A 23,179-nucleotide genomic window follows, 5' to 3' on the forward strand; every position below is an offset into this window, starting at 1 on the left:
GCTCTTGGGTGGCTGCCCACTGGTAGTATGCTCTTGGGTGGCTGCCCACTGGTAGTATGCTCTTGGGTGGCTGCCCACTGGTAGTATGCTCTTGGGTGGCTGCCCACTGGTAGTATGCTCATCTGTGTCCCTAGTATCCATCAGTGCTCAGAATATTATGTACATGAGCAAATTGTAGTCATCTGTGTCTACCAAATTATATCAATAACCCAACAGAATGCAATATATTTGGCAGCAAGTGGTCAGTCAGTTCTTGAAGTTGATGTGTTGGGAGCAGGAAAATTGGGCAAGCGTAAGGATCTGAGCCACTTTGACAATGACCAAATTGTGATGGCTAGATGACCTGGTCAGATCGTCTCTGAAATGGCAGGTCTTGTGGGGTGTTCCCGGTGTGCAGTGGTTAGTACCTAAAAAAGTGGTCCAAGAAAGGACATACCAGCTTGCTGTGCATGGTTGGGGCTGCGTAGCCGCAGTCCGGTCAGCGTGTCCATGCTGACCCCTGTCGACCGCGGAAAGAGCTTACAATGGCTACGTGAGCACCAGAACTGGACCATGGGGCAATGGAAGAAGGGGGCCTGGTCTGATGAATCACGGTTTCTTTTACATCATGTGGATAGCCGACTAGGTGTGCGTTGTTGACCTGGGGAAGAGTTGGCACCATGGGAAGAAGGCAAGCCGGCGAAGGCAGTGTGATGTGATGTGCTGGGCTATATTCTACTGGGAATCCTTGGGTCCTGGCATTCATGTGATTATTACTTTGACATGTACCACCTACCTAAGCATTGTTGCAGGCCAATTACACCCCTTCATGGCAACATTATTCCCTGTTGGCAATGTCTTCTTTGTGCAGGATAATGCGCCCTGCCACAGTGCAAAACTTGTTTAGGAATGGTTTAAGGAACGTGACAAAGTGTTCAGTGTGTTGACTTGTCCTCTAAATTCCCCAGTTCTCAATCTGATCGAGCATCTGTGGGATGTGCACAAGTCTGAGTCATGGAGTTTTACTTATCAGTGCCCAGCACATTATACTTGTCACTTCTCAGTCATGGTTGAACTATAGTAATCCCAAAGTTGGAGCAGGCAGTGTATGTACATATATAATATTTATCACTTTTATACTTGAACCCTTACACTGGTTATAGTTGATAGTTTGACTATACACACAAAGTTTCAGACTTCCACAGTTTGTGTTGTTCTCTTGGCGATGGTTGATGGGATACATGACAGGGACTAATTGTTGTCTGTCTCGTTACTGCATGTGATATGTTTCTGTAGAGTTGTTGAGGGACGGACGTCTTGACCGGTGAGGGCTCGGAGTAAAGATTATCTGAAGAATATCAAATTCTAGGTGTACACAAACTATCTCCTACAACTATCTCCAACAAACAAATTCTAATCTATATACAGTACCACATTGTTTCCTTTATAAAAATAGATGCGTTTTTCACCCCATTCTGTTCCAGAGCCGGCAGAGCAGACTGATTTGCATTAGGACTGTATACATGTATTAAAGAAGAACTTTTACATTTTCTGCCCAAACTCCTCTTAGGATAAGAATTTGTTTTTATCTTCTGGCAAGACGCGCCGGTTTAATTCATCTACTTCTGCATAACACCGATGGGTGCATATCTCAGCTATATGTTTGCAAGAATACATCACTCTCTCATAGTTATCAAGATTTAATTTCCCTTCTGTATTCTGTTTCCTGCACCCATCCAGGTCTGCAAAAGATGACTTTGGCTCGGTTATAGGAAAATGTCAAGGTGAGTGATTATAAGTACTCTCAGTTCTCAATCCTTTTTTTTTTTTATTTTTTAGCATGCAGCGAAATTCATCCAATTTAATACAATTCAACTAGTTCAACAAGAGCAGCGTCTGGAAACACCGCTAATTGAAATGTAAAAATATGTTGTAGAGGCACTAAGTATCTAAATGCTGCTGGGAGAACAGACTTGTTTGTTATATGTACATTATTTAATGATGATTTAGGTTTATTTGTTTTTTTGAGTGTCTAGATGCAAGGGGAATTACATCTAATAAGATGGGGCCTGATTCATTAGTGATCTTAAATGAAGAGGATTCTTATTTCAGTCTCCTGGACAAAACCATGTAACAATGCAAGGGGTGCAAATGCACATGAGTTAAATACTGACTGTTTTTTCATGTAGCACACAAATATCAACTTTAAATTTCAGTGTACAAATAAGCTATCAAGTATTTGTGTGCTACATGAAAAACAGTCAGTATTTAACTTATGGGCAAAACAGAATACTAATTTGCACCCCTTGCATTGTAACATGGTTTTGTCCAGGAGACTGAAATAAGAATCCTCTTCATTTAAGATCCTTAATGAATCGGGTCCATGGTTCTTGTTACCATACAACATTGGTATCTACAGTGTTAAGCCTTTAACTGGAAAGTTATCTCGATCTTGAATTACTGCTTTTTGAAACCTAGAAATGTATCCTCAAGAAATACAAAACTAGTGTATACATGGGCAGATTTTCTCATTGGACCTGAATGCTAAACCACTCGGGCTATGCCCAAGGTGGCACACACATGGGTACCAAAGTTTGACAGATTCAGTCATTTGGTGGTCTCGCCCAATCAAGGCCTGTTCACATGTTGAATAACATTTCTGGTCATTTTAAAACAACAGGTGAGGGGTAGATTTATCAAACATTCTAAAAAGGAAAAGTGAAGGTGTTGCCCATAGCAACCAATCCGATTCTAGCTATCATTTATCTAGTACATTGTCGAAAATGACAGCTAGAATGTGATTGGCAGCTAATGTTGGTAACACACTGTGCACTATCATAGCCGATGTAGTACAGTTTACCTGATATGGCAGCATGTGGTCGAAAATGATCGTCTCTGATAATTATCGGGCACGTTGATAACGGTCGTGGGAAAAGTGACGACAGATCACCGCCATCGTCAATCACAGGAACAGGCCTCTCATACAGGTTCAGCCTGGGAAGAGTGAGGTCAATGCTCCATATTTAAAAGCACATAATAAAAATCAATACATAATCACAGTAGTGTTAGTTTGTATATGGGTTAATGTATTGAGCATTATAAAGATATTAGAGATGACTGAGTACTGACAATACTATAATATATGCAAAAGTTTTAGGCAGGTGTGGAAAAATGCTGCAAAGTAAGAATGCTCTCAGAAACAGAAGTGTTAATAATTTATTTGTATCAATTAACAAAATGCAAAGTGAATGAACAGAAGAGAAATCTAAATCAAATCAATATTTGGTGTGACCACCCTTTGCCTTTAAAACAGCATCAATTCCAATTATTCTAGGTACACTTGCACAAAGTCAGGGATTTTGTTGGATTATAGTCAGGTGCATGATTAACCAATCATACCAAGCAGGTAATAATGATCATCATTTTTGTATGTAGGTTCAAACACAGTCATTAACTGAAACAGAAACAGCTGTGTAGGAGGATTTCTCTTCTGTTAATTCACTTTGTATTTTGTTGATTGATAAAAATAAACTTTTAACACTTCTATTTTTGAAAGCATTGTTACTCTGCAGCATTTTTTCTACACCTGTCTAAAACTTTTGCACAGTATAATAACACACACACACAGCCCTACCCTACCCTACCCCCTCACCCAAAAAAATAAAAATAAATCATAGAGTATATAAATAAATAAGCAATTGTTTCTTATTATTGTACATTATAATCATTTATATGGTGCAGAGAGACTGTGGGGAAACAGGAACTCCATAAAAGACTGTACATATAAGCAGTCTCACAGAGACATCAACATGACCGGTCAGCCCCGGATCACAATTTAATATATTAGGAACAAGGGGTTCCATTAGGGAAAAATAAAGTGGGGAGTGATCAGGCTGAAGAGCCATTTTGCTTTTAAAATAAGGGTCCTTTCCTATTTAAAGAAATGCTTCATTTATTGAAGCTGCTGTTGTTTTTAATATTAATGACCACTAGGTGACACTGTTCTTCCTCAGTCTATTGATGATATTTGATTTAATAACCTACGGTATGGCACATCCAATTCATATTAATAATTGTGAATATACAGAGAAATATGGTGCTCTATTCGAGATGCCTTATGGTCATATACATTACCTATTTATAGATAGCTAAGGTTGGAAGAATACAAAAATGCTTAAAAAATATGACATATATTATCATTTTAAGGGGCATTCCAGCTTCAGATGACTTTTCTCAGCTTGTATATTACCAAATCCGTTGTTCTTTCTTTCTAGCATATTTCTGTGCTTTTCAGACATTTCTCTGTATCACCAGGCAGAGTGGTTTCATTTTGTAGCCCTGTGATATGCCACACACATGATCTCCAGACACAGTTACATCCCATGCAGGAAACATAGTCATGCTGCATTGTATCTCAAGGCGGGGAACATAAGCATCTCTGTCTGATATGTCTGATACGAAGACATTGCTGAACAGCACAGACAGAAGCTAGAAGGATACAGCAGTGTAATCAGAGGATTAAATGATACAGATGTTCTTGTACTTTGCTTATTCATGTTTAACCTTTTGATGTTTGAGGAAACTTTTTTTTTTTTTTTTATTTGATATTTTATTTATTTTTCTGCTTTTTGTGTTTTTTGTTTTTTTTTATGTGTGCACAGTTCCCAAAGACCCCAACCCTCAGTGGAGACGCGTGGCGTGGAGCCACGACTGCACGTTGGTGGCTTACGCTGAAAGCACCGGTACCGTCAGGCTGTTTGATCTCATCGGGAGTGAACTTTTTGTCATCCCTCCGGTATTTGTCACTTTTATTTATTTCACCAATAACTCGTAGAAATGTAAAAGGAATTGATCATCAAGGGTCCTTAGCAACACAAACCGTACATGGCAAAGTTTCACTTCTAGCAGAGAGATGACAAGAGATGAAAGGCGGCCTCTATTTCCCTGGGCTTGGAACATAAATAAATGTCAGCACTCGTCTCTTTTTATATGGATTTTTTCCGTTTGCCTGAAGATAATATAATAAAAAAAAAAAACTGTGAAAGAAGAGACTGCGCTGACAGTCTTTGTGGAATAAGCCCTGGTGAGCTGATCTGCTCATAAACCTTACCAAATTGTTCTTTTTTTTCCCATCTGGTTACACATAAACATGTAATGTAATAATAATTCATTTGATTTCTACAGCACTAACAAATGGTGCATCACTGTGTACAGAAGTCTATTCACACGCACTGTTTGCTGGGAAGCTCCCAATCTAATATCCATAACACAGACACATAAGCACACACACACAGGGACAATGTATGTAGGAAGCCAGTTAATCAATCAGTATGTCTTGTGACTGAAACGTGTAATAACAGGGAGAACATACAAACTCTGTGCAGGTGTTACCCTGGTCACTAACACACCTAATTCACCAGCACTGCACGGCATCAATGCTATCCACTGTGCTAACCACCAATTATAATTTCCTGCAACTGGTTGTGTGTACTGTAGGGCTCTATCGCGACAGGTCTGTCTGATTGGAGGAACCATCGATCCCCTGTGGGATATACTCACGTTACTGTCTGTTGCTCCCTCCAGTAATTGGTATACACATCTGCTGCATGCTGCAGAAGCAACAAGTGTAGCTGCTCCCATAAGGGTCTGGGTATTATGTCTGGTTCTGTCTAGATTATGCAAACGGTCAGTATGATCTGAGGAAATTATTCATTGTGTTTGGAAGTTTTTAAGTTTCTTATTGAGTGCAAGCGTTTCTGCCAATCTCATGAACCTCCTATCATCACATACTAATAGCGAATAAACGTTCTTGTGCTTTCACCCAGCTAGGATGTGTCCTTGTAAATGGGATGTGTAATAGCACTGGGAGTAGGAGAGGATGAATAAAGAATTGGCGTTTCATGCACAGTGCTTTAGCAATGTTAATCTCCTGCACATCTGTGTGTTCTTCGTTTTGAAATGGGCCAATCGGATCAGTGGAATGTTGACATCACCGATTATTTCAGGGAATGAGTGCACTGATCTTGTGGGATGGCGTTAGTGAGGACAGGGCTGTATGTGGTAGATGCAGTGACATGATGTGAGGAGGGAAATGGAGGCAGAAGGAAGACACAAAGTTATATATTGGAAGGAGCAGGATCCCCCAGCAGCACAGAGTATAATAGGAGGTGAGTGCTCTGTTAGTGAGGGCAGGGCTGAATGTGACGGGGGGCATTGATTTGATTTGAGGAGGGGAATGGATGCAGCAGGAAACCACAGACAGAGTGTTATATAGTGGAAGGAGCAGGGTCTCCCAGCAGCACAGAGTATATCAGGAGATGAGTGCTGTGTTAGTGAGGACAGAGCTGCATGTGACTGGGGAAGTGACATGATGTGAGGAGGGGAATGGAGGCAGAAGGAAGACACAAAGTTATATAGTGGAAGAAGCGGGGTCTCCCAGCAACATTGAGTAATGATGTGATGCTCTTGTGAAAGTGATGCTGGAAATTGTTGAGGACAAGATTCTTGCTTCCAGCTCCTGAATTTATGCTGTTCCTATGGAACCCTTCAGCTTTCATTATAACAGTGCCCTTCCTGGATGAATAATTACTAATATTATTACACTTCATGTAGCACTAACATATTACACAGGGCCTTATGGAGAATGTTTAATCATTCGTGTCAGTCCCGCCCCGTGCAGCTTACCATACATATAAACAATTTAGTCAGAAGCCAATTAACCAACCAGCAAGTTCTTTTAGGGTTCTGGGTAGAAGCTGAAGGAAATCCAGCTGAACATGGAGACAACATATAAACCACACAGATACTCTCCTGGTCAGAATAAAACCTATGGCTGCAGAATCCCTTCCTGAAAGTGCCACATGGTGAATTTGGACAATTTGTCAATTCTGTAACTGGATAGAGGTGTCCTATTACTAGTCAATCATGTGGTAATCCCCACTAGTAATCACTGCCTCCTACATAGGTACTGACCATACTGAACATGTGACAACAGGCTACAGCTGCCTTTTAAATTACAGTGGAATGTTCAGGTCATGCATACAGCCACATCGCGGGCGGTATAACGAGATCCTCTCATCCTTTAGTTAAACCAATCCTTACATAGCGCTTCTGGCACCATCTATGTATGCAGAAAAACAAACGTATCGTTTTTTCCATGCCCGAGAGAGAGAGCCCAGAAAGACTGAGCTCGCTGTGTGCTGATGCCCTGACTCCACTTGAGATGCAGACCACATACTGACCTATGTTTTCTCCCTCAAGCCAGATGAATTGACTGCAGGAAACTACCCGAGAGAGCGCACACAGTTTTTCTTCGCTCTCTCCCAGGCAAACAGTGGATAGAACAGCTATGTGTCTTATTTAAACTCGTAATACCAAAATGACATATTCTGTTAAATGATTACATAAGGCTTGCCGGGTCTTTCAGCCATAGTATCAGTAATCTTACACACATGTTTGTGAATCGTACATGATCGCGCTGGATCACGTTATAGCTAAGGTTTAGTGGTCATTAAAATGAGCTATATTTGTTGCATCTGGTGCGCATGGCTTTTGTTGTAAGAATTACAGATGTAAAACATATTTTTTTTCAGAAATAAATAATTTCTACTTTCAAAGTTGCAGTAATAGGGAGAGGAAATCTGTTTCTAAAAATCATTATCTGGAACAGAAACAACTTTTGGACAAAGAAGCAAAATATCAATTACATTTTTTATAGGATTTAAATGTTTTGTTGTTATCACTTTCTATGTAGTGGGCAGTTCAGCTGGTTCTGTAGTTTTGTAAGAAGGGGGGGGGGGGGAGAATGATTTTAAAGTATACAGGTAATGAGAATAGATCTAGAGATAATTTGTTAGGTCTGACTCAGGTTTGTCTCTCCGCACTTCTCCAGCAAACCAGTTTCCCCGGGGACCTGAGTTACGCTGTGGCCGGTCTGATCTTCCTGGAGTACAAAGCAAGCACACAGTGGTCAGCTGAGCTCCTGGTGATTAATTACCGGGGCCAGCTGAAAAGTTACCTAGTGAGGTATGTTCTCTTTATTCTTCTCTCACATTGGAAAGTTATTTTTATTTCTGTGCGGTATGTTTGTTTTAGCTTCTTTTTTGGTGTATATCATTCCACCAGCATAAATATCAGACTAGCGCAGCTGGAGGTGAAAGTTACGTTTGGGTTAATTGTCTCCCCTATTATCAGTGTTTATCAATAATCATCATTATCACATTAATTTTCCTTGGACTGGGACCATTTTGCCTTACTGCAATCTGTTATGTGCTGGGTAGTCTGGGGATCGTATGGATGTGAGTAATTAAAACCTGTTTTAGATTGTATTTGGTAATTACCTGCATAGCAACACGCAACTTAACGAATTCCCAGACTGCAAGGGTTCTATTTGCATTAAAAAGCAATGATCATAAAAGTGATATTACAATATATTATATTTGTATCCATTAAAACCACAAGTAGTCCATAATTAATGGGGAATAAGGTCTTTGGCTTTGATATAACGATAAGTCATCTTGCTCCACAGCTTGTTTTGTACACAGTGCGCTTAATTTATATATATATATATATTTTTTTTTATTATTATTTATTTATTTTTTTAAAGACCTTTTATTTTTCCTTTTCTTTACAGTGTTGGAGCCAATCAGAGCTATCAAGAGAGTCACGGTTTCAGCTTTGGCTATCATTATTCTCAGGGAATTTCCTCGGTGGTTTACCATGCTGGGCACAGGTAGGTTGTGATATCTGACAGTTTTCTAATAGATTGTAGTCGGACGCTGTGATCAGATGGACTTATACCACTTTCACATCGCCGCCCCTGCAGTTTCCTGGGTTTTTCAAGCCGGGTTTTTGCCGTGTCACAGAGCATCCCAGCTCAGAGACCCCGTTCACACTGCACCTTGGGCCGGGAATGTCCCGGGTCGACCCTGTTCATACTGAACCCGTGTCTGCCCTGGCAATGAGTGAGAGTCATCACAAGATGAGGTTTGATTGGCTGAAAAATGGTGAGGTCATTTAATTGGGACTTTTTTTTTTTTTGCACACAAAGATGAGGCCAAAGTGGGTGGTGACTGATCACAGCATTGCTTTACTCATGGCCGACGAGTCACTATTGTGTAGCCCAGAGTTCCTGTTTAATTGTGTTTTTTGGCTGTTTTATAAAGCAGATGAGCTTGATGTAGCTGCTAACACTGTGCTACCTTGCACAGTGTCACAGTGGCTTTCTCCTATCTCTCTTCTCTGCAGCTTTGAGATGACGTCATCCTCTAGCGTCCCTGATCCCCCCAATCAGCTTCTTTATGCGAGACCCGGGATGAAAAACAAAGAAGTCCTGTGTCTAATTCCCAGGTCATCAGAGCCGGGATTTTGGACTGACCCCCTTTTCACACTGAGCCACGACCTAGGTCGTCAGAGCTCGCCCCGGCAAAAACCCGGGTTTTGTAGGTAATGTGAATGGGGTATTAGTCTTCCACCCTTTCTTTTAATCCCACTGTTGCCACCAGCTATGAACTGTGATTGGATGGACTTAGTCTTCCACCCTGTTTTTTAATCCCACCGCTGCCACCAGCTATAAACTGTGATTGGATGGATCAGTCTTTCACCCTGTCTTTTAATCCCACTGCTGCCACCAGCTATAAACTGTGATTGGATGGACTTAGTCTTCCACCCTGTCTTTTTGGTCTTACTACAGTTTATCTGGGCTTCCTTCAGTCAGAAACTCAGTTGCGGACCACTGCTCTCTTAAAGGGGATGTCAGATAATTTTGTTTAATTGGATTCCTGCAACTTTTACCAAATATATTTCTTTACTTAGTTTAACTTTTTTCCCTTTAATATTTTTTGTATTGTCTTAATAGTATTAATTTGTTTGTCCCATGCGTTTTTGAATAGTTTTACAGGAAGAGCCCCCACCACAACTACTGGTAGGAGCGTAGGTACAGGTAGATGAGTTGCTGATCTTGTACGTGCCTGTGTATACCAGTGCTACATGCTTCTCACCACTTTGTTGCAGTTTTGGGTAAAATGAGAAAGGAGTTTCAGGTGAAATGGTTGGTACAGTTACCGGACAGGCTTTGATTCTGTCTTATCGGACGCAGGTTGCCGTATTAGAATTAGGATTCTGTTTCATCCTGTCTTCCCATTTTTTAAACTATGGAGACGCTGAAAATGGTGGAAAAGATTTGTTACAAGGTTCTTTTGCTTCTTTTGGAATAATATCTGTTCTTAATTTTGTATGTTTTCAAAACGACTTCCTGCTATATATTGCATGTATTTCTCAGTATCTCTGAGAAATATACATACTCTGCGGGTGAGATTCAATTAGCAGCAAAGTGCAGTAATAGCATTATGCAGTGTTTTACCACGTGATGCTTCGACAAAGATCTGTGCTGTTTTTATAGAGGTACAAGAAAAAAAGAACAAGGTTTTCATTACCATAACTGATGGTAATGGGTACATAACCATAGCCACGAGGGTACTACAGAACCTTGCTGCTCCTCCCTGTAAGGGGAACAGAATGCTGTACATGCTGGATACAATTCTCAGGATGTGCCTTTATATTGAAAATATGGGCAGCTGCATAGAATGCCGTTGTTTCCTGCCCTGGGTGCAGGCTGTAATGTTCAGTGTTTGATCCATTACTCCTCTGTGTTACTTTGCCTTGTCCTGTATGCTGGTCAACATTCCCAGTATGCGTTTTGGATGGTGTTTATGCTAAATGTTGTTAAACAGGGCCATATAATTGTTATTTAATATGGTGTCTTCCTAAAAGGCACCACGTATGATGACTATACTTAGGCACCTGCCTGTCAGCAAACTTTCTCTATAAATCACATTGAAGACGACCTATAACAACCTGTGCTAACTAGCTACAGCTACGCTGGAAGAGAGCTGTCCACTAGGCCTAAGTGGCCTAACTATTGAACCTCTTTCCAGTTTGGCCACCCATTAATGTGTGTAAAGTATCTGCCCATATATCGCTGTCTCCAGAAAGTGACTGTACTTGTGCAGCAGTTTATGTCACTGACAGTAGTTGTGAGCTGGTCCTACATACAGTTCTCTCCCTAACATCTAAGTGCACATGTAAAGCGTCCTGCAATGCCAGCTATTGGTACCAAATATGCAATATGTTGGTGTTTGTTGCATCTTTTGTTTTGATGAATCATTTCCTCCAGGTCTAAATAGATCATCTAATAAATAACTGATATTGAGAGGCCAATTTAGATTTAAAAACCTCCAAACATTTTGTAACATTACAACCATTGCAAAGTTTCAGAATATAATCGGGTTGCCTTGCGCCCACCGTCAATACCTGCCACTAAAGCATTTCATTAGCTCAAGCGATACTTCTCATGAGTTGGATAAGGAGTGAATATTCAGATTTCTGTGTTTAGATGGATCATGGACTATAAGAGTATGATACTGCGGTTATATGTGTTACTCATTTTCAGGCCTGGGTAAAATTTTCCCAAAGCGTTCCTCTATTCTGTACAGGAAATCCATAGATCAAAAGAGAATAATATAATGTATTCTTGGTATTATACCCCTTTCCATCTTAGTCTAATATAGCTAAAAACAGTGACCAATTTCTCTATGGCTGCCCCGTGTCTAATTACATGTGTTGTGCAAAGAATAACACATTAAACAAATGTTAGATCATACGGCAGTGGATTCCAAACTTTTTCAGTTCAAGGCACCCCTAGGGTCTCCAAAATTTTTTCAAGGCACCCCTAAGCCAAAATAATTACCAAGTAGTCCCACACCTTGCTTACCACTGTCCCTGGCAGAGGCACCCCTGTGAGAATTCCAAGGCACCCCATTACTGTATTTGGGTATCAGATATGTGAAGTGTGATACCTGCCCAGTCTATTTTTTTGTGTAGTGTTATTCCCCTCCTCTGCCATTTTCCTCCCCTTTCCCCTAATCTATATTATGGTACGTGATATTTTATATATTCTTGTTGAACCTCCGACAATGAGGAGTTACACAGCCCAGCCTCTGCTGCTTCACACCTCTTCAACAGTGCTTCATTTTCTTTTCCGTTCCGTCTGTGGAAACCTTTAATCATCACAAATAGCCTTCTGCTCACGGAGAGCTTTAGGAACCGCTGAAGCAATAGCTCTATTAATCTTAATAGAGGTTCTCGTACTTCCCTCCTTTTTCAGGATCTGTGTAAAAGAAAGCGCGTTTTGTTTTTCTCTCAGCTATGTGCTGCCTTAGTGAATTTTATTTCGGCCCTGAGAGATTGGGTTTATTTTTATTTTTATTTTCTAAAAAAAACTCCTTAACTTAATATGGCAGCTCCATTCCAGCTGTCAGGGAATCTCATCCATCCTGATAAGAGCCTTCTAAATTATACATCTGCTGTACTAATGGAATGGCTTTTCTGGGAAAAAGCGCAGAAGGTAACGGTACCGCACCAGGCCCAGATTGTGTTGTCATGGATACCCGTCAACTTTGCAGTATAGAATTCAGCACATGCTCCCCAGTGCAATACACGGTTGTATGTGATCGGTCATAGCTGCAGAATTGTCATTTCTGTCACATGTTTTCTGAAAGATTCTTTGGGGTATATTCAGTTAGCAGCGATGTTCAAATGAAGATCGCAGCAGGGCTTTATATATATATATATATATATATATATATATATATATATATATATATATATATATATATATATGCTTTATTTTTTCCTTGCAAGTAGGTATTATTTAGTTGCACATAAATATGTAAAAAATATGTTGCAAGTAGTCAACAATTGTACAAAATGAGCAACCACTTGATATAGATATAGACATAACTCACTATGCATTAATTCTGAAAACAACAATGGACATGACATTAAGTACACTCCCAAATGAGAAGGGAGACACATAGGGAACATAAAGAGGGAGTAGATGAAGTAAGAACACAATAGGAGAGGGGGACGGTAGAGGGAGAGGGATATGTGGAGGTAGACAGATGCAGAGCATACATATTTGAAGTCATCTGAATCTTTAAATTCTATCCAGGTAGCCCAAGTGGACATGTATTCCTAGAATGTTATAATCAATTCTATTGAACCAGTCCATAATCGAAGGAGAAGGTCGAGATCTCCAGCGTGTGGGTACGACTGCTCTAGCTGCATTGTTGAGGTGTTTTAATAATAACTTTTTGTTCTTAGAGGGTTGAATGGAGGAAAATGATAATAGCCGGATGCCAGGGTCATTGGGTACTTTATGTCCTACGATAATACTAGATATTCTAATAACCTCACTCCAGAATGGAGAGATTAAGGAACACTCCCACCAGGTATGTACTAATGATCCCAGAGAGCGGTAACATCTCCAACAGGAGGGGGACAATTGGGGGTTGAATTTGTGTAACACTGTAGGGCATCTGGTATAAAGTTTATAATGAGTCTTGATTACAGAAATGCTTAAAGAACAAGTGTGCGTATTAGTATATATATTTTGCCATGAGGTTGAGGTTATATGTGGAGCTAGGTCGAGTTCCCATGACCCTACAAAGGAAGGTCGGAGCTCTGAATTGGTCCTCTATCCAAAGTTTGTATATCCCAGATATGATATGGACCGGAGTGGATTTAGATAAACATAGACTTTCATATGGGGATGGAGGTCTGTCGAGAGTTCTGGTCCCTCCAATAGTACTGATGTAATGTAACACCTGAACATATTTCCAATATTCAGTTGAGGGCAAAGAAAAAGACGCTTGAAGGTCCATAAAAGAACGAGGTTTACCATTCTCCACCTGCTGGCAGCAGGGCATTTTTTTACGGCAATACGGTACCACAATATTGCGGATTTCCCTTTTACAACCTTATTTTGCGGTAACGCCGAATGCTTTCACGCCCGTTCTGGAGGCACTCCGTACGCAATTCAATATGCCCCTTTGAGTTGTTTCCAGGTTGGGCCTTTAGAAGCGCACATAGTGATATTTTGCTGGTTAACTTTTCATTTCTGTGAGAAATGTTATCATATGACAGCCCTCATAATGCTCTCCTGATTGGTCTGTTGGTGGTACGTTAGTATTCACAATTGAAAAAAAATTTTTTTGTACGGCCACATCTAGAATACTGTGTTCAGTTCTGGAGGCCATATCTCCAGAAGGATAGAAATACATTACAGACTGTACAAAGAAGGGCAACTAAAATGGTGCATGGCCTACAGCACAAAACTTACCCAGAAAGACTAAAAGATCTTAATATGTATAGTTTGGAGCAGAGAAGAGACAGGGGGACATGATAGAAACTTTCATATATATCAAGGGTTATGACAAGGTAAGGGAGGGAAACATTCTACAAAGGAAGAGAAGTATTAGAACACGAGGACATGCACTGACACTGGGGGAAGTAGGTTCAGAGGGAATCTGAGGGAAAACTACTCCACAGGAAGGGTAGTGGGTAAGTGGAATAGTCTCCCATCAGAGGTGGTAGAGACTAATACAGTAGAACAATTTAATACATACTTGGGATAAATATAAGGATAAGAACTAAGGATAAAATAGGGTTTGAGGCTACCATAGGTTAAAAATTGGGCAGACTAGAAGGGCCAAGCGGTTCTTATCTGCCAACAAATTCTATGTTTCTAAATATCATAGTCGGGAATACACATGACCCAGATTAATTTGGGTCTGTGTTCCTGCTAAACTTCTCGGGGACCTCCACTCTTCAATAGAACATCTGGAACACATTAGAATCACAGAATGAGACACCTATCTGTAATAACATATCAGCAGCCATTTTATTTAAGTGTTACAAGCTGTAACAAACAAACCTGACAGTAAAGCAGGAAGCAGCTGGGGGCCACAGATGAAGGCTCGGAGGGCCACCTCTTGCCCGTCACTGGTTTAGCATGTACAGTCCACTCTGTTGGGCATTTTTGCCAGTCGCTATCCCGTTAACGGTCATAGCAGGGTCACTGTTTGTTTTGTGATAAATATATATGAGCTGCAGGGGCAACCCTAAAAATGAGGAGCTGCAGAATATGTAAGCCTAGTTGTTTATTTAATAATCTTTTCATTTTTGTTGTGTATTTACACAACTAACGTAGGTGCCATAATCGCTTGTGGATGCGCCATGATTTTGTGAGCATCCGTTCCACATACGGCCATGGAAGCTATTATAATAACTTAAGCCGAGTATATGTTGTGTTCTCTGGTGTAACGATGTCCTGTGCTGCTTCTGTATATAAAAAAAAAATAAAAATCGCCAATTACTATATGAAATTCATGAGCTTTAAATATTTAAAAAGTGCACTTATCATCCATCAGGCGATTTTACAGCCACTTCCCATAAAATGTTTTTTTTCTTTTCTTTTTTGTTTTTATCCCCTCGCAGTGATTACAGAATTTCTTTGTTGTTGCAGTAAAATTAATTTGTATGAAATAGCACTTGGTAATAAACTTGACTGCACTAAAATCGCTCTTGGAAGCTGCTAAAATTTATTTCTAATGCATCGCAAGTCTAAAAAGCATTTTATTAGTCTTGTACCAAGGCTGCGCACACAATCAGTTATTTTCCTGCTTGTAGAACATACAAGGTTACATTCTCTGCTTGCTGTAACTTTTTCTTTTTCATGGTCTTTTTTTTTTAATGTTAGAATATTGTGTGTCCTTTACTAAATATTTGATTTTTCTTTCTAAAGCTCCGGCAGACAATAAAGGTTCTAATTGTTCTTCAAACATAACTTTACTTTAAAAATCATTCCTGAAGCTATTCACACAGCACTAACCATATCAAAAAGTTGTTTTTCCTATAACATCTAAATTCTTGTGACACTTTCTGTCTGTGCTGGTGACGTATTTATCTCACAGGTTGGGAATCATTGACTTGTCCGTTCTTACTCCTGTCATCCTCTCTTCCTGCATAGAACATAGTACAGTATGTATATAGGTGTGTGTGAATGGCATGGGTGTGTGTGTGTATATTTATATGTGTGTGTGTGTATATATGTGTTTGTGTGTGTGTGTGTGTGTGTGTATATATATATATATATATATATATATATATATATATATATATATATATATATATATATACACACAAGTTAACCCGTGCATGATACTCATGCATTCTAGTCAAATCAAGCTACTTAAGGTCTTAAAAAGGTTCTTGTCATGCATTTGGGCCTAGCCCAGGCCTCCTCAGGGGAAGAGCGTTACTTCCCGACGCAAGCGCCTTTTTTAATGTGTGTTCATGAGGTAAAATTACCTCATGAAAATGAGTTTGAGCCCTCAACTCGTAAATTTAGCCTTTACTACCCCTCCCACGGGGGGAAGGGGGGATGATGGAAGTTAACTGACTTCACTATTCTAATTTTTAACCTTGTCTGAATAGGAGGGTTTTCAGTGAACGCTTGAAGGGTTGAAGACTAGAGGAAAGTCTTACTGTGCGAGGGAGGGAATTCCTCAAAGTGGGTGCAGTCCGAAAAAATCCTGTAACCGAGAATGGGAGGATGTGATGAGAGTGGAAGGGAGACGCAGATCTTGTGCAGAATGGAGGTGTCGAGTTGGGAGATATTTTGAGACAAGTGAGGAAATTTATGTCGGTGCAATTTTGTTGACGATCTTGTATGTTGGTAGAAGAATTTTATATTGGATTCATTGAAATACAGGCAACCAATGTAGAGACTTACAGAGTGGCTCAGCAGAGGGAGAACGGTTTGCAAGGAAAATCAATCTAGCCGCTGCATGCAAAATAGATTGTAGGGGTCAAGTCTGACTTTGGGAAGACCAGTAAGGAGGGAATTGCAATAGTTGATGCGGGAGATGATGAGTGTATGAATTAAGGTTTTTGCTGTGTCTTGTGTGAGATACGAGCTTGCGGGGTGGGATTTATGGTCATGTTATCAACAGAAATAGAAATGTCAGGCAGGAAGCTTCTGCTTTTGGGTGGGAATATTATTAATTCAGTTTCTGAAAAATTGAGTTTGAGTTGGCGAGAAGACATCCAAGATGAAATGGCAGAAAGACAGTCGGTAATGCGAGACAACACAGATGGTGAAAGATCAGGAGAGGATAGATAGGTTTGTGTATCATCTGCCCAGAGATGATACTGAAATCCAAAGGAGCTTATTAGTTTTCCAAGAGAAGTGGTGTAGATAGAGAATAGCAGAAGACCTAGGACTGAGCCTTGCAATACTCCATCTGATAAAGGAAGCGGAGCAGAGGTGGATCCAGAGAAATTAACACTGAAAGAGCGATTAGATAGGCAGGATGAGAACCAGGATAGGACAGTGCCTTCAAGACCTAGGGATTGTAGCGTTTGTATGAGGAGAGAGTGGTCAACATTGTCGAATGCAGCCAAGAGATCCAGGAGAATTAGAAGAGAGTAATGTTTTTTTCTTTTTGCTGTGATCAAATCATTGACAACCTTGATCAGCGCAGTCCTCTGTGGAGTGTTGAGAGCGAAAGCCTGATTGAAGAGGATCCAATAGGTTGTTTCCTTTAAAAAAGTGTGTGAGGCGAGTGTAGGCTATTCTCTCGAGAAGCTTGGAGCGGCATGGGAGCCGAGAGATCGAGCGGTAATTTGCGAGAGAGTTAGGGTCAAATTTTTTTTTTTAAAATGGGAGTAATCACTGCATGCTTGAATTGTGATGGAAAAATACCAGTAGAAAGAGAGAGATTACAGATTTTAGTTAGAGGGGGAATGAGCACAGGAGACAGGGACCTACTAATTTGTGAGGGAATATATGTGTGTTTGTGTATATTGGTGCCACCTACTCTTAAACTACTTTGACTAGGATCCAGGTAGTCTCTGAGGATAAGCATTGTGATTCCTGTTATGCTTTTAAATTAATGTATTTCCTTGAAGCTATTTTATTGTTGCCTGCAAGTATTCATTGTTAATAAATGTTGGGGTATCGGGGTTCACCGATACTTCTATCAATCACCTTCAATGTTGGTCAGATCTTCCTTGATTTTTCAGTCAACTGGTGAATAGAAAAGTACTCAACACCTGTATGATATAATGCTGAACAGATTTTATTCTGTTCCCATTTGAGACCGCTTCAGCATCTATTTTTATACATTTAAGTCTAGGGGTATGGATGCTGAACAACCAATTATAAGACCGTACATTATTAAAGTAAGTCAATCAACAATTATATATATTGCAGTTTTTCAAGAAAGTGCAAACAATTCTTTCTTCTTTCTGCGTTATCTCTTTCCAGGTTTTCTGCCAATATTCTTGTGCTGCTCTGTAAAGAACGTCTCGCTTTGCTGCGCTTCCTTGGTCTGTTTCTGTTCATGGGAACATCCTGCTATGTAGTTTCACAACCTTGAATAATTCTTCTTTAAAAACTGAACATAATATCTGCTAATTTCTCTTAAGGTTATAGCATAACATATATTAGTTTCTAAAACTTAATATATGATAGCTATTAAATCAATAATAATACAATTTTACCCTTACATTCCCCTCTTTGATTAAATAACTACTATTAACTTCTACCTATCATCATCATCATCATCATCATCATCATTTATTTATATAGCGCCACCAATTCCGCAGCGCTGTACAGAGAACTCATTCACATCAGTCCCTGCCCCATTGGAGCTTACAGTCTAAATTCCCTACTGGACTCTGAAAGTGATAGAAAGCCTTTGAAATGCTTCCTCCTGGGGTCTTTACTCTTTGCCCTGGATTGTGTATTCCACATATCCAGCAAGCTGCCACATAGTTTGTGGCCGCAGAGTTGAATCCAGGGGCAATCCAGTTTTTCCATACCCTATTAGTCATTGCTTCTTTGGAATGATGTACTTATCAATGTGCAGTTTGAGTCATTACTGGGTATAAAGCTCTTGGTAGGCACCATTTATGTTCCTTTGACCATATTCCTTGACATCAAGCTGTCCCACTTCTTCTTTTCTTCCTTTGATGCTTGTTTCTGAAAGTCTTTTTAAAGCTTTGTAGGTCTGGAAATTGAAATTCGTCTGCGTCCCCTTCCATTGAGTCTGCTAGAAAAGTAGAATTCTTTTGTTGGAGGGCTGCCTTTTTTGCTGTGTGATCTGCAAAATGTTTCCTCTTGCTTCTGGAGTTTGTTCTTTAGTGTGAGCTTGAACTTTTATAATTCCCACTTGTTTAGGGAGTTCCAATTCTCTAAATAGCTCATTAATTATGTTGGCGTATTTAATGGGTTTTCTCTTTCATCCGGTCTGGGGGACACTGCTTACCTTGGGTTGTGGAGGGGAGCTTGGGAGTTGGCACCTAACTAGTTAACTTTAGTACTGCTGGCAAACCCCTCCCCTCTACAATCCCCCTGCCTCTTCCTGTCCAGTTTTTTTTAGGTGCCCTGGAGTTGGGGCAGTGTTTTAGTACTTAGGTAAATTTTATAGATTTACTTTATTTTATTTCCTTTTTTTTAGGGTTTTTCCTTCAACAGTGGCAGCGCTGGAGTGTGTTCTACTATAGAGAACACACTCACAGCTTCAGCAGCGCAGGCATCCGTTTGCCAGATGAGCGCCAGCGGCGCTCACTGGTATATATTTGGAAAGTCTAGAGGTGCCTGATTGAGGAGTGAACAAAGGTCTCACGGACCGCTGTCACTCCTCCACCCCCCCCCTTCCCGATAACCGGCGCTGCCATTACAGGCAGAGAGTGCCGGTTATCGGCAGCGGACAAACGCCGGCGGCCATTTTATTTTTTTCTGACAGCCAGCGCTAGACGGAGAAGGAGGAGAGGGGGCCATACCACGATTCCCCCCTCATACATAGGAGGAGGGCGCCGGAGACCTCTGTCCTAGAGGTCTCCACTACTCTGCCACGCTTGGAGCTTTTTTTTATCAGGCTCCATGTTTTTTTTTCAAATTATGCTAAAAATAGCTGCAAAGCAGCAGTTACTGAAGGGGGTGAGCTACAGAATAGAGTTCCCCCCACCTTCCTGAGAGAGATGGTCTTTCCCAGCCTTCTGGCGCCAAGAGAAGCCCGGGAAGAGGAACAGAACGCAGGGAGCAAACTGCTGTTGATCTTCCCCCCTTCTGTGGCCTATTGGCTAAGTATCACCTTTATTACACACTTTCTAATGTTTAATAACTGGGCCAGTAGGATTTACATTATAGTCTCCTACTGGTTTATATATATTGGTGGTATTAATTTTTTACAAGTACAACTTTTATAAAATATCTGTTGATTACTTGTTTTCATATCTGTTCCTCCACATTTATATACTTGCTCTCTCTATCTCTCTCTCTCCATTTTTCTCTGTGCTCAGCTAGAGTCATATTTTACTCTGTGTGTTTGGTGTACCTTCCTTTATAAGATGACAGATAAGGGTAAGGGCCCCATGGCTAAATACTTCACATGCTCAAAATGTCATGTAAAATTACCGTGTGGCCAGAAGGACCCTTTGGCGCTCTGCTCTGCATGCGAAGCAGGGGTCCCCACTGTGCATACCCAGCAGGTTTTAGCCCCACCGACGGAGGAACCGGCCTGGGTGGCCTCCCTGACACAGTCGGTCTCCTCCTTAGCTCAGATGGTTTTCCAGTCTAATCGGTTGTTATCTACTGTAGCAACTTCGGTGGCTAGTAATGCTAACCCACAGTCAGACCTCCCGGCTTCCTCAGGTTCTAGTGCAGCGGGTTTGCCAGGACCTTCCTCATTGCAGCCTGACCCAGCCCCTGTTCTTACAGACCCGGCATGGTCTACGGCATTTTTAAAGGGCTTTAACAAGCTAAACCTGTTGCTTGATACCGCTAATACCCCGCCTGCTAAAAGAAGGAGACCTAGATCAGTAAATCCCCTTGTGGTCCTATCAGACTCTGAGGAGGGTTCTGAGGAAGAGGGGGAAATTTATTCAGATTCTGACCAATTACTCCAATTGCAACAGGAAGACTATCCCAAGAACCAATTGTTAATGATTTGGTTTTAGCGGTTAGACAAGCGTTGGACCTCCCTGAACCGGAGGATCTTACCCCCAGAGACAGGAGCCTCTTTAAGAAGGATAAGAGAAAGGCCAGCCATTTTCCCCCTTCTGCTGAGCTTAGGGTTATTGCCGAAGGGGCATGGAAACAGCCTGAAAGAAGGTTTTCTATTCCTAGGAGATTCTCTTCCCTGTATCCCTTACAGGAAGAAGAGGTGGTTCGCTGGGAGACTATTCCCAAGGTAGATATCCCTATTGCCCGATTGGCAAAGCATACCTTACTCCCAGCTCCTGCTTCGGCGTCCCTTCCAGACGCCAACGACCGCAAAGTTGAATCCCAGCTAAAATCCATTTTTGCGGCTGCGGGTTCCTCTTTCAGACCTACTTTTGCCTCAGCTTGGGTGGCTAGAGCCATGGAAGCTTGGGCAGACCAACTGGCAGAAGCCTTACAGGACTCAGAACTTCTCCCCCTGGCCCTGCACTTGAAGGAGGCTTCCGGGTACCTATACGAGGCAGCCCGGAACTCAGCGGCGGTCTCCTCTTCCATTCAGGCGGCCTCTATTTCTGCAAGAAGAACGCTATGGCTGAAATCCTGGGAGGGTGATGCGGAATCAAAAAGGTCCGTTGAAACTATTCCATTCTCTGCAGCAGGTTTGTTCGGACCGGAATTAGATACCCTTATTTCACAGGCAACGGGGGCAAAAGCACTTCATTGCCAGTATATTCGTACAGGAGCCGCAACTCTCGGGGCAGCTCTTTCCATCAGCCCTTTCGGGGGACCTCCTCTCATAGGGGACAGCCCTTTAGGGGCAGACAACCTAATTCTCGAGGCTCCTCCACTAGAGGGAGATCCTCGTTTGCATCTAGGCGCCAGGCCTCCAAAAACCAGGAGAAACCTGCGTCCTGACTGCCTCCCCGTTCCACAGGGAACACCAGTGGGGGGACGTCTGTCTCTATTTCGGGAACAGTGGGCAGAGTCTTCCCAGGATCCCTGGATCCGGGAAATCATTTCAGAAGGATACAGGATAGACCTGTTGGGCCCGGCCCCGCAGCATTACTTCCAGACTCCGCTCCCCCGGGATCCATCAAGAAGACAGGCTATACAGGATTGTGTCGCTTCTCTTCTGCTTCAGAGGGTCATCTGCAGAGTTCCAGATTGCCAGAAAGGGGGAGGGTTCTATTCCAACCTGTTCCTAGTCAAGAAGCCGGACGGCTCTTTTCGTCCCATACTAAACTTAAAAGGCCTCAATGTTCACTTAAGGGTGAACAGATTTCGGATGGAATCTCTGAGGTCAGTAATAAACGGCCTAGAAAAGGACCAGTATATGGCGTCCATAGATATAAAGGACGCATATCTCCACGTTCCCATTTGGATCCACCATCAGTCTCTTCTCAGATTCTCGGTGGGATCTTTTCACTACCAGTTTCGGGCCCTCCCCTTCGGCCTCTCAACGGCGCCAAGGGTCTTCACAAAAATTATGTCAATAATGGCAGCATGTCTTCACCTGCAGGGAGTTCAGGTCGTTCCTTATTTGGACGACCTACTCATCAAGGCTTCCTCCGAAGATTGTCTTCTTCATCATTTATCCCTCACCCGAGCGGTTCTCGAGGGCCACGGTTGGCTGATAAATTCAGCAAAATCCCAGATGGTTCCGTGTCAGCGCATGGTTTTTCTGGGGCTCATCATGGACACCAGCAAACAGAGGGTGTTTCTCCCAGTAGAGAAGATCAGCTCTATTCAGACTGTAACTTCTCAGGTTTTGTCTTCCCCAAGTCCCTCAATGCATTTATGCATGAGGCTACTCGGAAAGATGGTGGCCTCCTTCGAGACCATTCCCTTTGGTCGGGCCCATTCTCGATGTTTCCAGTGGGATCTACTGTCGAAATGGTCGGGTTCACACCTACACCTGGAACGTCAGAGGATCTCCCTATCCCCGAGGGCGAGGGAATCTCTTCAGTGGTGGCTGGTTTAGGATCATCTGAAGGTAGGCAGATCCTTCGCTCCATGGTCGTGGATCATAGCCACGACGGACGCCAGCCTGAAAGGTTGGGGGGCAGTAGTCCTGCACCTCCGACTTCAGGGACGCTGGTCGGTTCAGGAATCAGCTCTATCGATAAATGTATTAGAATTGAAGGCAATTCTATTGGCCCTCAAGGGAGCTCAGCCCCTTCTTCGGGGCCACCCGGTCAGAATTCAATCCGACAATGCCACGGCTGTTGCATATGTCAACAGGCAGGGAGGAACCAGGAGTGCAGCTGCCATGGATATCGCAGCTCAAATACTGGTTTGGGCGGAGTTAAACGTTCCGGCTATTTCTGCAGTCTTCATTCCAGGAATAGAAAA

General features: G+C 41.8%; 1 protein-coding gene across 2 annotated transcripts in view; it reads left to right on the plus strand.

Annotated features, from left to right (window-relative positions):
* The window catches only part of NBAS (NBAS subunit of NRZ tethering complex), a 477,499-nt gene that overhangs the window by 17,233 nt on the left and 437,087 nt on the right, over nt 1-23,179 (plus strand). For both annotated transcript variants that reach the window (XM_075201412.1, XM_075201413.1), the window contains exons 6-9: nt 1,720-1,763; nt 4,641-4,774; nt 7,871-8,004; nt 8,612-8,710. In XM_075201412.1, coding sequence (XP_075057513.1) covers nt 1,720-1,763; nt 4,641-4,774; nt 7,871-8,004; nt 8,612-8,710 — 411 coding nt within the window. The remainder of the gene's footprint in view (nt 1-1,719; nt 1,764-4,640; nt 4,775-7,870; nt 8,005-8,611; nt 8,711-23,179) is intronic.

The sequence above is a fragment of the Mixophyes fleayi genome, chromosome 3 (genome assembly GCF_038048845.1).
Source record: "Mixophyes fleayi isolate aMixFle1 chromosome 3, aMixFle1.hap1, whole genome shotgun sequence".
NCBI lineage: Eukaryota > Metazoa > Chordata > Amphibia > Anura > Limnodynastidae > Mixophyes > Mixophyes fleayi.